Source organism: Oenanthe melanoleuca, chromosome 5, assembly GCF_029582105.1.
Source record: "Oenanthe melanoleuca isolate GR-GAL-2019-014 chromosome 5, OMel1.0, whole genome shotgun sequence".
Classification (NCBI taxonomy): Eukaryota; Metazoa; Chordata; class Aves; order Passeriformes; family Muscicapidae; genus Oenanthe; species Oenanthe melanoleuca.
The window spans coordinates 636,413-651,308 of NC_079339.1; the positions used below are offsets into that span (position 1 = coordinate 636,413).

Below are 14,896 nucleotides of genomic sequence, written 5' to 3' on the forward strand. Positions count from 1 at the left end.
ATATTGATTTGATTGGTATCAGAAGCAAAGGCTACACCAGATTAATTAGAAGTAGCTCATTGTTACTCCTGATAATGGGCTGCTGAATTAGTGAAGCATCTTACAAGTCAGTTTCAGATTGAAATAAACTTTTTTAGACAGGTATCTCTTTTGTGCGGTATCTGGAACTGGAAGGCTCAACAGAACAAAGGGAAAATGCTGCAAATGAAAGCAATAAAGCCCTGTTTTATAAAGTCCTTTTGTCTCCTATCACTTTTCTTTCTCTCCCTCATTTCCTTCCTCTTATTAGGAGCTGCTGTCAAAGTGCATTTACTTATGGCAAGTGGTTCCCTTCGGAGCCCCTGAGCTGATGCTGCTGCATTTGCATGCAGGTGCTGCTGTGGTGGGGCACAGCTCTGGCCTGGCAGGGCAGAGACAGCTGGAATTCTGTAAACCCACAGGTTTTGTATGTCTGTAAACCCACAGGTTTTGTAACTCTGTAAACCCACAGGTTTGCCGTGCGAGGGGCCAGGCACTGAGAATCTCTCTCCTGTCTGCTCCTCAGCATGCCTTGGCTGCCTTGTGCTCTTTCACAAGGTGGTAGATTCCTCTGACTTCTAAAGGCAACATCTTCCCTTTCTTGCACTAAGCCTCCATTGATCCAGGAAATATTTTCTTTTGCCTGTGCAGTGCTTTTGGATTTGGTTCTGCCTACACTGGTTTTGAGAAGCGTAGACTATCAGGTTCTCTTGCTAACATTGTTTAAAGACTTTGCAGAAATTAACAGGAAGAAATGTTTTACAAGGAACAGAGCGGTTGCAAATTATGGTGAGAAATAATCTAGGATGTAATGTAAAATAAGCAGCTACAGATTTCTAAGGCAAAGTTCAAACAGTCAGTCTAAGGTGCCACAAGTGGGACGAGAGAGAATCAACAATAACCTTCATATTTTTAATACCTGCATTCAAAATATGACAAATTAGATTGGCAACGTGAGGCACTGTTTTTCTTCATGTACCTATCTGGTTCTGCTCCCTGTGGGATCTGGAAAACAAGATCCCCTGGATGTGACAGCTCTGGCTCCATGCCTGCAGCTGTAGGGTGGAGAAGGGGGAAACTGTGGGGAGGAGGTGGCAGGAGCAGCACCAGAGTGGGAGGCTGGAAAGGTGATAATAAACACCTTTAATTATTTCTTTATTTATATTTGGGAGATGGACAAGGGGAGAGCAGCAATGAGGAGGTGACCAGCTTGAATTAGGACAGTGGGTGAGAGTGATGGATGTGGGGGAACTGAGCCTGGGAACCAGCAGCCCCTGAGCACTAATCCTGTTCTGTTCTGAGGCTGCATGCAAATTCTCTTCCTTTTTTTTTTTTTTTTTTTTTTTTTTTCTTTGTGTCTGTTCTCATATTCATGAAATAGTGATAATGGCCATTGTCTGCATCAAAGTGGTATCAGGAGGCTTAAAGTGCCATTGTAGTTCTGAAACAGCAGAGATGTGTTGACCTTCCTTTGTGCCCACAGTTGATAAATGCTTACCTCAGTGACAAATTAAGGGTTTGCTTTCTTCTTCCTGAGCAACCACAGCTATGAAAAGGGTTTGGACACCATCCTGTACTACAGCAGACTTGTTAGCTTAATTGCACTCGGGCTGCACAAGTAACAAAGGGCAGGATTCGCCTGACATGCCCTGTAGTACTAATGAAAATGGAAACATTTGAAGAAAAACAGAAGCTTTCAGGTCCTGAGTTAGGATTAACTTGCTCACTGATGTAACATTTTGCAGCCGACTTCTAAAACTGATCCAGATCTGTCAGGTCAGGTTTTGTGCTTGAGCTGATCATTCAGCAGGGAAACTTCACCTGTGTTTTAACTCATTCAGACTAGAAATGATTTGAAAGATCAACTGAAGTCTGAATGTTACAGAAAATTGTTTTAAAGCAAGGCTTCCCAGGGATGAACACAGATTTCCATCTAAATAGAGCTGCCAACACATGATTCACAAGACCCCAGAGATTTTCCATTAGATAAAGCAGAATTATTGATCTCTGTTAGCACTCTAGAGAGATGAGATGAAAAAGTTTCATTGTCTGGGCAGAACCAGTCCAAGAGAGCGAAGAGATACACACCAGTGTCACACAAACTCCCCAGACTGATGAGTGAGACACTTTGCTTTTCTGTCATAAATATCCTACAGAGGCAAGTGCTGAAGACACAGAGCTGCAAAGAATTTATCTGTGGACATACAATGGGGTTTACACCATTATTCAATGAAGGGACTCTGTTAAATTTTACAGGAATGAGGCAAAAAGTGCTTAATGAGTGGCAGCTCACAATAATCAATAACCAGTCCACCTCACAGTAATCAATACAGCAATTCAGAGTTGGTCCCTGCATGGTAAAAGTCCCATATCCATGGTTCTCATGGATCACAAGGGAAGCAAGTTATCCCTTTGCAGGCAGTGAGACCCTCCTTGCAGCCTTGCAAGTGTTGTGGGAAAGGCCAAACAGACCACAGAAAGCCCAGGTTTGTGGCTGCAAAACCCCCACTAATAATGCTTAGAGGAACTGGAAAGTCAGCTCTTTTGCTAGTTCTCTTCAAAGCTTGGAGAGAGCTTTTTAAAGAACTTGTATAAAGGTAAGTCTTGTGGAGCAGAGCTGTGCTGCAGAGGGGCTGTGAATACATAGAGTGGTTTCTCAGCAGGACATGAGCCCAAAGCTCCAAAAAGTACCACTTGATTTATAAAGCTGACTAAAGCCTTCTAATGAACAGCCCTATGCAAATATTACATTTTTAAGTGGTGTACCCTATTACTCCTCGTTTCTGACAGATATGTTGGGAATTTCCTTTTTAACAAACAATGCCTGTCTTGGTAGAAGCCTGTTTCCATGACTAAAACTATGATGAGAGCATTAGCCTAGTATGGTTCCAGGAATAACCTACACATTCATCTCTACTCTGCCAAGAACCCAGAGACTGGTTATTGAGATGAATGGTTTTGGTTAATGTGCACCACGAAGTAGGAAAAAAAGATGCCCATATATTTTAGATAGATAATTATCAAGAAATTGTGTATAAAGAAAAATAATGTATGGTAGGGGAACAGAAATATAAGCCTTGAACTTCCTATCCTGAAAATATAAATCACTGCAAGTTTTAAAGCACTTGCATGACTCATATGCAGAGGTCATAGACCAAATTTGCTGATGGAGGCAGGATGAAACAAATTCGGCTGCATTTTTATGATATTTTTCCTGCTGCTCTTAGCTTTTTATTTACCCAAAGTAATATAATTTTCCAGAGAAGTGTAACAGATCCAACATATGGAACTGCAATCCAGTTCAGTGCCGAGGTGCAGAAGTGAATGGGAACAGTGGTGTGTCAATAAATAGCTTACTGCATGTCAGGCAAAGTAGTCTCTCAGGAACTGTACTGCCAGCTTGGCAGGGCTCTGCAAGCAGAATATCCAGTGGAATTGGGGTAGTAATGCACTCACTGAACAGGGCCCAGCCTAGAGGAAATCCAGCTCCAGTAACACGAACACGAAGTGGAGAGCAGAGGGAGAGTAACAAGAAAGAGGCACTTGTTAATGTGCAGGTTTATAAACCAAGGGGTTTTTCCTCTCTAGCACAAACTTTGAGCCAATTCAGTGCATCCCTGAGAGTCAGTACACTGTACTTTTTCCACTTGAGAAACAGTGACATAACACTGAGTAAACTGGTAATCAATTGTGTTGCCTACTGCTGAGTAATATTTTTGTGCCACAAGAGAAATCTGCAGGAGTTATGATCTAGGTCTGAACTCCATACTGGTTTTATGCTGCTGAGATTCTGTTGACTTTGGGGTTGTTTTTGTATTTTCAGTAGCATTGCTGATGTTTAGATTTTGGACCAACATAGCTTAGAAAATGAGAGGAGTGTTTTTCCTGCGTTCAGTTTAAAATGCCAGCACATAGCAAGTCAAGAAGTCTGGCTCCAGGTGAAAGTTTTAGGCTGAATGTGTCTTGATTTAATGGCAGGGAACGAGGCTGGCCTGTTAAGAGAGACAGGCTGTGTTACTGAGTGCTCCAAACAATCCAATTTTTTTGTGCTTGTATGTTGTAGTAAAGATTTTGTTTATGATATGAGGCATAAAACAGTGTGTGTGTTTATAGGTACAACATCATTCTCTTCCTCCTGTGTGTTTAGGGGAAAAGGCAATGGGCCTGCCTGTGTTGAGTAACACTTGGACCTTGCAAGCTGCATTGCAAATAAAAGTAAAATTCTGGGAGAGCTGGAATTCCTCAGGTTCTTGTCAACATAATTTTTGCCATGTGTCAGTTATATTATGGCTGAACTGTGTCATGTCAGTAGCATTTTATTTTTTAAGAGTCTAATTTTCTTGCATTTGCCACCTTGATCTAGTTAGAATTGCCCCTTTTAAATGACTTTTGTCAGCATTCACATGTATTATTTGTGAAGAACACCATTTGATAATTTGCATGATTAATTATAATAATTTCTGAAAACATAACTCTGGTATCTACCTCTCTCCTTACACCACACAGCCTGTGCTGGAATTCCTCACTTTTGGATTTTAGCCCTAGTGAGTGGGGAAGGGAGGTGAGATGTCACCCACACCCTCAGTGCCAGGCTCTCTGGAGGGCAGGGGGTGGCACAAAGGCACTTTGGAGACACCTCTCTCCTCACTGCAGCTACACCAGTAGATGTTGGCACTGCCAGGGATCCAACCTGTAATTTCTTGGTAAATGAGCACTTTGTGTGACTCTCAGCTTGTATGATTCTTGTTTCTGCTTATGTAGAACATGCAAGGTCTGTCATCTTTTCTTCCATTTGCATGATTCCTGTCATTTTAAATTCAGGTAGATTAGATTTAGACTTTTTGTAATGAATCTGCATCATTTTGTGTTCTGCTTGCTCCTGAAATAGCCTGGGGGAACCTGATAGACACGATTTATGTGTATCATTTAGAGGCATAAGAAAGCATCTGATTGATTTAGTCTTTTGTTAGCTCTTTCCTATAATTCTAATCATCATTTCACTGTAGCATTACACCATTGAGGAAAATATGGGTTTTCAAAGGCATGGATGTTTCCATATTTAGAAGTGGTGATGCTTAAAGGAAAATGGCTTGGAGGTCTTCACAGCAGATTTTCTGCTAGTTCTGGTGTAGCTCAGATCACAGTTTGCAAGGTAGAAAGATGTCTGGCATTTATGTCACCAACAGTAGGTTTAATGATTTAATTGTTTTGCATTATTTCCTGACTTGAGCAGAATCTGCTGTGGGTAGGATGCTTCTGTGCAGCACTGAGCCCTGCTGCTGCTGTGGGTGTGGAAGCAGAGCTGGGTGCTGATGCTGCAGTGCATTTCCCATGGCAAAGGGAAAAAGGACTGTCTTCCACATGGCTTCTAGTCTCTATTACTTTTACACAGAGCAGGGAGAAGGAGACAGAAACAATAAGGACCTGAGCCTGGAATTTTCCAATTGGGATCAATCAGTATAAACAGTGCATAAATTCTCTTCTGATATCAGCCAATGCTCTTCTGTTGGCTTTAGTAATGCTGAGCCCATTTGCAGGAGCTGAGAATTAAGCAGTTGCTCTCCTCCCAGCCTTTCTGAAGACAACATTGTTTTTGAAACATAAAAGTGCTGTTTTGGGTCTGGGTTGCTGGCTTACGTGTTTAAATTGAAGGCTTGTCAGTCCCCATGTGACCAACACTCTGCAGGAGATCCATGAGAGAGGTTAGGTAAAACTGTGGGCTTTTTCCCTGCTACTATCTGGATTTTCTCAGAACCTAGATAATTTTATCCCATTTGCATCAAACATGCAGGTAACTTTAGAATCCTGCATCTGTATTGTTTCTAGGGAAGCAAAATAAAATTACAAATGACAGTAATTGACATTACATGCTTTAATTGAATTTCCTCCTCTGTGAACCAAAACCTTTTAACCAAGTATTGCAGTGCTATTTCTGTATTTATTTGTTACATGGGTTAATGTGCTATGTGGCAGATCCAGTATTTATCCATTTTCACAAATTAAGCTATCAGTGTCATTTTGCTTTGAATTGTTTCCTGTATTGATGGCCAAAACTGCTTGAATAAGACTTTAGTCCTCCTTGGCCATATTTCTCTTTTTACAAAGCTGAAAACTGCAGGGTTGAAAATGAGCCCTTAGGAACAGTTTGGGGAACTCTAGGCCCAAAGCATCTTAGCAGTGTGCTGGGTTTTCTCCCTGCTAAGGGAAGGGAGCAGTGCACAGGCTTTTTGAAAGGTGATGTTGTTGTTGTTATATTACAGGAATTAGAAATCAAGCCCTGCTTGAGTTTATGTTTGTGGCAAGTGAAAATGGATTGCAGAGAGGAGTAGAAATTCCTCTACTGTGTCCCAAGCTGTGCACTTCAGACCTGCTGAAGTTGTCAACTTCTTGCCATGTTATAACCTCTGAGAAAAGAACTCTGCTGTAGCCAATTTGCAGCTTTCTTACTCTGCTGTAACCTCTCCTATTACCTGGGCATGATCTTTTGTCTGCTTCTGTAGGTATAAAAACTCAGCATAAAAGAAACAAATCCCATTTACTGTTTTTTGTAAAGTAACTAGTTTTATGCATGGAAAAAACCACCACTTTATAAATAGATATAAATAATCACTTATAAATTAGGTTGAGTTGTTGATGCAGGTAGCTGTAACTTCAGTTTTCATTAATCTTCTTAATATATAATAATTTCCAGCATCCTTCCTGACATTTCAAGTGAAGCATTGTTTTCCTTTAGCTGTGCTTGTGTCCCAAACAGGATTGCCATAATGAAGTATCTGGGACACTTATGATTCTATTCAGAAATGAAGAAAAGGAAAGCTTGGTGAAGAGCTGCCAGCTCAGTATTGTCCATAATTGAATGCTGTTATTCAGCAGTCCAGCAGTGCAGGTTTTCAGTGCCAGAAGGCAGTGGGGCTCCAGGAGTCAGAATGGGGAGCCCCATTACTGCTTGTGAGTGCAGCATGAAATAGAAATGTTGGCAGGGAGAGCTGCTTTTAGCAGTGACCCAAAAGCTGCAGAGCAGTGTCTGTCAGAGCCTCCTTAAGGCTGGCAAAGAAGAATGTGGTGTCAGAACACTTATGAGAGCTCTGGGGCATTTTCTGCAAGGAATCACATCTGATATGAAACCTGGGGGAGAAATGTTGTGTAGCACAGCTGAGTAACCCTAAACAATAAATACCACTCCATTCTCCATATTTGTCTTTTGGCACTGCTATTGTAAATGGAGTTCCATTGGAAATTAGAAAGGTAACTACTTTCCATGACTTAGAAATGAGCCAGGGATGTGTCACTTCCCTCCTTCTGCTCCAAGTTGAAACAAACTTAGACATTTTATAGCTTCAGAGAAGTTTTAGTCTGTAGAAAACTTCATAGGAATTTGATTTTTAGCCCAAGTAAGTAATTGCTTTAGATTATATTTTCATTACTGTCCCCCTTTGGAAGAACCCAAACACTATAAAACTAGTTTATTTCTTACCAGTAGTTTATTATTCTTTTGATGGCTCATACCTTTCCTTTCCTCTACTTTTTAGCTTTTTATGTGCTTTTGCCTGTTTCAGGGCTAATCCTTGATCCATGTGAGTGTTGCTAATTATTTCAGTAGGAAAGTACTTGTAGAGAAAAGAATACTGTGATCAGGATCTGAATTTGGTAATATTTGTTGGGATCACATGTGCATCTCAATTCAGACAGCAGGATTCATGTAACTCCTGCTGATCAGACTGTGTTTCACAACAACCAAAACAAAAACAAACGAAAAAAAAGAAAGAAAGAAAAAGACATTTCCCATCCAATGTTGCAGTGCCTATGCATAGACTTTTCCTGTGCTTTATGGGGAACTGTGAGTTTATTCAGTTACAAGAGGAAAAGGTACAAGTTACCCAGAGCAGAAACAGACTGGGATCACTAAAAACGTGTTTTGCACTTGCCCTTTGAGCAGTTTGTTTGGTTGTACGACTGATAACAAAAGCACACAACCAAAACTGCAACTCACCGAGCTGCAAAAAGCAGATTTAGTTTCTTTTGCAGATGGTCTATGAGTCTCATGTGGCATCATATTAAATTATATAGGCAGTCAGTCGCTTGTTGTGGAGCGATGCTCTGAGCCGGGAGCTGTGATGAGCTTGGACCATTCTGCAGGAAAACAGGCTCCAAAGCTGCACCAGCTCCTGTGAGGAGAGCAGCACAGGGGCCTGCCAGGGGCTTCCAGCACCTCCAGGACTGCAGGTCCCCCTGGGATGCACTATGAGGCTGGCCCAGCTTCCCTACGATGGGCTGTGGAGCATTTTGCCCTAAAGGTAGGAGCCCAGACAGACTCCTCTGGTTGTTTTGCTTTTCTGGTTGTTGCTTTCTGACCCTGTATTTTTACAATGGGAGTTATTTTTTATTTGCAGTAGTTTGAAGATAAGAATGAGAGTTTATTTTCTTCTTGCTCCTGTGAGACTTTGTTTTTCCTGGGTAAAAGTAAAAGAAAATACAGCAGTTAGTATTTAATGTTATTCCATGAAAGTATTTCTGCAATATGAAATGGAATTAGCTGTTTCATCCTAGTGATGTTTCATAAGATTATGTGTTTCTGTTAGCTTCAGTTTGGTACAGATGGAGTCTTTGGGTAACACTGGCTCTAGGGTGAAAATAGTGTTTTTTATCAGCTGAATTTGCACTCAGGGCGAGTTGTCATTTGTAGTTAAAAGCATGCTTGGGATAGCAATTTTCAAATGGACTATGTGTTATACAGCCAGGAAGTTTAATATTCATGCTTATTAAAATGAAAACTTCATGGTACTATGCACTTTCTAAGAGGAGTAGTAACACAAACTCACTTATGACATCAAAGCTGAAGGCTGCAGAATATTTCTGGGAAACTCCAGGTGTGTTAGTGCCATGGAGTAAAATCCATTTGAGGTTATTTATGTGGATGATTGCAGGTTTAGGTATGCCCAGCTGCAAAGTAGGAAATACAACCACAGGTAGTGTTGGTGTGATTGTTCCTCATGATGAAATCAGTACATTGGCAATGACAGCAGCCCAGGAAATGCATTTGGCAGGTGGGAGTTCACACAGGGGAGTTTCCCTGTCTGCCAGCTCTTGACAGGTGCTAGCAAGTGCTGCTCTGAAGTTCCTGCTTGTTTGAGATCTCCTGCAAGAGGCAGTGGCAGTGCACATGCAGTTCAGAGCTGGGCTTTGCCCTTAGGGTGCTGTCTTCACAGAAACACCTCAATCACATGAACACTCAGTCTGGTGGCTGGTTTTGTCTAAAACCAGCATTTGGAAGTTGGAGCAGCTGTTTGATTTTATAAGGAAATACACAAAATTGGGAATGCACAGAGGGTACCAAGCAAGGCCTGGATGAAAATCATTATTACTGGTTTATGTGGGAAAAAGGGTGTTTTCTTTGCCATGGTACCAGTTTGGAAAGCAAGAGGTGCTGGTATTCCTGTCTGCTCTGTCAGGTTAATGTAGCATTAGAGACAAGCTTTTAAGGCTGTATTTTAAGTGCCAGGCTTCCATTTTACAAGTGTAGTTTGTTTCCAGAAAGGAAACATGTAGATGTATTCCTTAAACTAGAATTATGATTTTTTCTGTGCTGCAGAATGAGGATACTGCTGTTTTCTTCTGTTAAATGAATTAATTCTGATTAAGGGATTTGAAAACCTAGGCTGGAAAGTGTTGATTTATTTCCTGTGCAAATTGAGAACAAATTCTGCTTTCCTAAGCCAAACACAATTCCTAGTTTGTGCTACCAAAGTCCTGTCTTGCATCATCATCTTACACTTTAGTGTAAATGTGCTTTAGGAGGATAGCACAGGCACACTGTTGATCACACCCCACTGTGATTGATGCCAGCTGACCAAAGTCCTCTCTCTGGCCAGGGATTTCCACAGACAGCCCTGATTGATCCTTTTTGTCCCTGACCTGGCCCTTAGTGCCAGTTCCCCTTTCCTCAGGTCCTGCTGTAGCACTCGAAGCCTGAAGCTTTTCTGCTGTCAAATGCACATGAACCTCCACATTGGCCAAGAGAACCCTGGAGGGCAGTTTAGCCTTCAGGATGCTAGAAGATATATTTCTTCCATTTTAAGGTTTCTTTTACCAAATCCACCCTTTTTTCTTTCAGAATGTCGCTGGGTTTCTGCTGATCCAGCCAAAGCCACAGCCTGTTTTTGCCATGTTGAAGGCCTGACTTTAGATTCCAGTTCCCAAATTAGATCCCTATTCTGTCCTTGACTACAAACTTCAATTCCCTAGGACATATTGCAGAGACTTCAAGAAACCATCTGTGTGTTAGGCACAAATATTAAACATTGCAAGAAATTGAAAATCTTTCAAGTCGAGGGGAAAAACAGAATTAGATGTTGCAAGTCAGTTCAGCTCCTGAATCTGAGAGCCATGGTTAGATGCTCAGGATTGACACAGAAGGTGATGAAGAATGGACTCCAAATGAACAGTTAGACAAATAAGTAATATATCTACATATTTGTATTCATTATTATTTTAATTTCTTCATGTGACTGAAGAAATTATCCCATCTTTATTGTGTTTGCTGCTTCTCCAGCCTTGGTGTCAACCCCAAACTTCATCCTAGTCAATTTTTATTATAAAGAAAGACCTTGAAGCATGAGAAGCTCTCATAAGATTCTAATGTGGTTTTGGTTTTTTTTTTTTTGGTTTTTTTTTTTTTTTTTCTTTCTGGGATGTAGAAATGCTTGGCCACTTATTACAAATCTTTTGCTCCTTTGTCACAGAGTCTTTCCTTGAAGATGATGAGATGCTTATCTCAAAACACAAGTAGTTTTAGGAGCTGCAGTTTGAAAATGGGGGCCATGTGTGACACATAAAGCAGTTTGCAGTGTCTGAGAAGGAGCTTTAGCTTTCCAGTAAAGTAGTAATTTTTCTATTCTTCAAGAAAAAGCACTCATCTAGGTTGCTGAGATGCAGTTGGTTTCTCTTAACTTTTTCTCCTTCAAAAACAAGGCTTATATACTCAAGAAGAAAACAGCAAGAAATTCAGGAAATCCTCAGCTTGCTACTAGTGTGCCCTCACATTCCTGTGTACTATTTTTGGGTTTTCCCTTAGGAATAGCTAGAACTTGTTGAGCTGGGAAAGACTTCTTGGAACAGATCCTTGGTTTTGTCTTCTCCGCATGAGCGCCTCTTGTTGATGTTGGAATAGCTGCTCTTAGCTGGTTGGTGATTCACAAAATGAGGCAAGGCAGCCCTGTAAAATCTGCTTCTGCACTCCACAATGTTTGGAAAAAATTGTTGCAGCAGGCTGGTGAGGGTGTAAGAAGAGCAATTGTCTCCACTTGCACCAAGAGGTCTGTCTGCCTCTCTTCTACCCACAGATTTGTTGTAGCTTGAGAAATATCAAAATGTCAGAGAGGAGGACACAAATGCTTTCCCTTCTTCTCTGTATGGCCCCAGGTACTCCATGTAATTCTGAGATCCCTCAGTAAATCAGTTCAGGGGTCTCTCAGTGCGCCCCTCAGTAAGTTGGAAATCTTAGCTGCTAGAGGATTTGTTTCCATAAAGTGCTTTGCATTTAGGGTTACCACCAGCTAACAACCTGTATGTTCCTGTTGCACAAACACCCTGCCAAAGTATCTGAGGCTCTTTGGAGTTTGTTTGGGGATCAGATTCCACACAACACATTTTGATAAGAACTTGGAATGGTCTCAGCATTTCTCATACGCATGGTTTGTTCTTCAGTGGGAATAAGAATCAGCATCAACTGAACTCTTGTCTGTGTTTGTTCCCAAAATTGCCTTTTGGGATTTTTCAGTAGAGTTTTAAACACTCCTGTAGGGTGACAGGCTTTTCAAAACATCTGCAGATACTGCTTATGTGTTTTGAAAGATGTGCTGAGAGGATGTGTAGAAGGAATGAATGGAATGACTGGCATCTGTGTTAGCTTGGCACTTCACTGCTTATTACCTCTTAAAACTAGAGGGAAATTCTGAGAAAGAACCTTCATCCCAAATGAAATGTGAAAGCATGGACTGCTTAATGAAGCTGGCAAAAGAGAATCACATGTACTCTTTTTAAAAAGGACTGAGTTTGCTTCCTGATTTTTTATTTTTTATTTTTTTTTACCTACCCAGACCAGACATCTGTCTGTCTGTGGAGGGTTGTTTTTTCCCTGCCAATTGCAAAAAAGAAGAAAGGAACAGCAAACTAGGCTCTGAGGTACTTGAGAGTGCCTTTGGACTTTAAAGAAAGTTCAAGGCAAAATGCATATAATTTGTTTTGCATACATGAAAATCAAATCATAGCATTTCTCCCATCTCCTTTTGTGAACAGCATTACTCCTGTTCTTTTGTGTTCATGCCATGTTTGGTTTAATGGAGAAATGAGAAAAGAAAATAGATTCTTTTTTGGAGACTGAGTACTAATGCAGAAACATTAAAGGCAGGCACATTGTTGTCAGCCAGTTTGCATATTTATTTACTTTTACAAATGGTTGGCTTGGAGTCAGCAGTTAATGGAATGAGAATGATGTTCCTGTACAGATCATTTCCTGAGAAACATTTTCAATTACAAACATATCTCTGCTTTTCTTCCCTCATTTGTTATGTCTTGGAGAATAAATGGGGAGTAGCATTTACAACTTAAGGTTTATGTTCTGAAGACAATTTTAACAATGATCCCCACATAAAAAGGCCCTTTTGTAGTTGCAGACATATGTTTATGATGTTTAGTGCTGTGAATATCAAATTTCTGGTGGACGCTGTGTCACACTCTGCAAACTTGTAAACATCTATAAATCCATTGGATCATTTTAGTACCATGTGTAATGCAGATTTATTGTCTTTTGTGTGGATTTCTTTTGTTTCAGAGTTGAAGTTGAGCTGCCAGAACCCATGTTTAATGAATTATGTATTCCAGAAAATTAGGCAGTACTATTTCAGATTAATATTTTCTTTTCCCTTTGTGGACTTATAAGATGCATATGCACAGGTATTAGAAATTAACAGTTTTGGAGAGGTGGCCCAGAAAGCAATTATGTTAAGTTTGTTTGACTAAGTAGTATAACAAACTATGACTTTTTGAAAATGTCTTTGCTTTGTTTTTTTTCCTCATTCTCTAACTGTCTTAAGTAATTTCGGTCAGTTTTGTCATTTCCCAGTACAAATCCAGAATTACCCCACTGGAATTACATGGGTTTATAGAACTGGAGTATGTGAGAGGGAGCAGTGAGCTGGTATAAATCAGCACAAATCCACTGAGATCTGTGTGGATACAGTCATTTACACTCAAGTGTGCATTACAGGCTATCAGGGCATAGAAGAACTAAAGCTGCTGTTGTGCACGAGTGGTTACAAAAGCAAACCATCCAGGTCGTGAGCATTTACCAGAAATTTGCACCCAATAAAGGGAATGTGAGACCCAAACCCAATTCATCTGAATTTGGCTCAGCTCTAATTGAGTGTATGTCTCATACAAGAGCAGTAAAGACATTTTGTGCTGAAAATCAGCATTTTTCTAAACTGGCTGTAATTTCTGGCTATGTATCTAAATGTATGTAGCACAGGTATGCATGTTTGAATGGGGCATATGTACGAATATCTAGGGTTGTTCTGGCACTATGACGTCTGCAGCTAGGCTTCCAAATGGTGCTTGTTCCAGGAAAATATAGCTTAAGATAGAGACATGACACATAAAGCTGCTGCCTACTGTAGCAGTTGGAAATACCAGGTAGATTTTGACTTTCTTATAGAAAGCTTAAACTCTTGGAGTCAGCAAATCTCAGCTTCCACAAAAAAAATCCCAAAACAAACAAACAACGCCAAAAAACCGCACAAAAGAACCTAAACAAAAAACCAAAACAAAAAACCAAACAAACAACAAAAAAAAAACCCAATCCAATGTATGTGAAACCTTAAAAATGATGAAGAGCCTGAATGGAAAAACCCTTATAGAGAAGGAAAGGCAGTTAAAGACCTGCAGAAATGCTGTGTATGTATACATGTGTGTAGTTCTAAACCTCCTGGATTTGAAAGGTTGAGGTTAGAAGCAGTTTGTGCTCCTCCAAAATTATGGTTTGGTTCTAGTTAATCACAACTTTCAGAATTCATCCATTCCTGTTGTAGCCCTTCAGTAATTTTAATTTTGTAAGTACAGAAGCAGTTACATGGGGAAGACATGGCTGCAGCACTCAGAGGAGAGGCTGCTTTACTCTGCATCTTGCTGTATTTATTTCATGATGGGTATAAAATCCATCTAAACCACAGAGAGTGCACTGGGTGATGTGGCATCGCTGAGCTCAGTTAAATAATGAGATGTGTTTCATTCAAATCAGAATAACTCTAAGCCCTGAATACTAAATAGGGCAGCAAAAAGCCTTCAAGCACACAAAATAAACGAGTAAAAAAACCCAAATGAAACTGTCTAATAAATACAATGTGGAGCAACAGGCTGCATGTGCTGGAGGAATTAAGGCAATTTGAAGCGTATGGGCAGCGCTCCACTCTGAGACGTGCAGCTCCAGTGGCAGCTGGATGCACACATCACAGGGCAGAGCTCAGAGCACACTGGCTTTGATAGCATAGGTTTATGACCTCGTAATCCCAGAGCATCTAGAGCAGTAAGAATTGCATCCAGCTTAAAATAGCTGCTGGAGTTGCTGTTGATACAGGCTCGCGGGCTCCCCGGCTCCGGGGCCAAATTCGGTGCTGGCGTGATGGGAGGAAGTTTGCTGACAGCTGATAGCAGTGGATTGCACTTGGTTACATCATAAGGAATTTGGCACGTGGAGCTGAATCAGAAGTCTGAGCAGAAATGTCCTTTTCCTCGTCCAGAGTTAAAACTGGGACTTTCACATTGCCAATCCACAGAGATTTGTCTGGCCCAGATGCAGCTGCTGCTTTTCAGGGTCTTGCTTTAA

General features: G+C 40.8%; 1 protein-coding gene across 2 annotated transcripts in view; it reads left to right on the plus strand.

Annotated features, from left to right (window-relative positions):
- The window catches only part of PARVA (parvin alpha), a 63,037-nt gene that overhangs the window by 21,266 nt on the left and 26,875 nt on the right, over positions 1-14,896 (plus strand). The window contains exon 1 of one of the 2 annotated variants that reach the window (XM_056493906.1): positions 7,976-8,312. The exons of the other annotated variant lie outside the window; for it this stretch is intronic. Coding sequence (XP_056349881.1) covers positions 8,285-8,312 — 28 coding nt within the window. The 5' untranslated portion in view covers positions 7,976-8,284. Of the gene's footprint in view, positions 1-7,975; positions 8,313-14,896 lie in introns of those variants that run through there. 2 annotated transcript variants of the gene reach the window in all.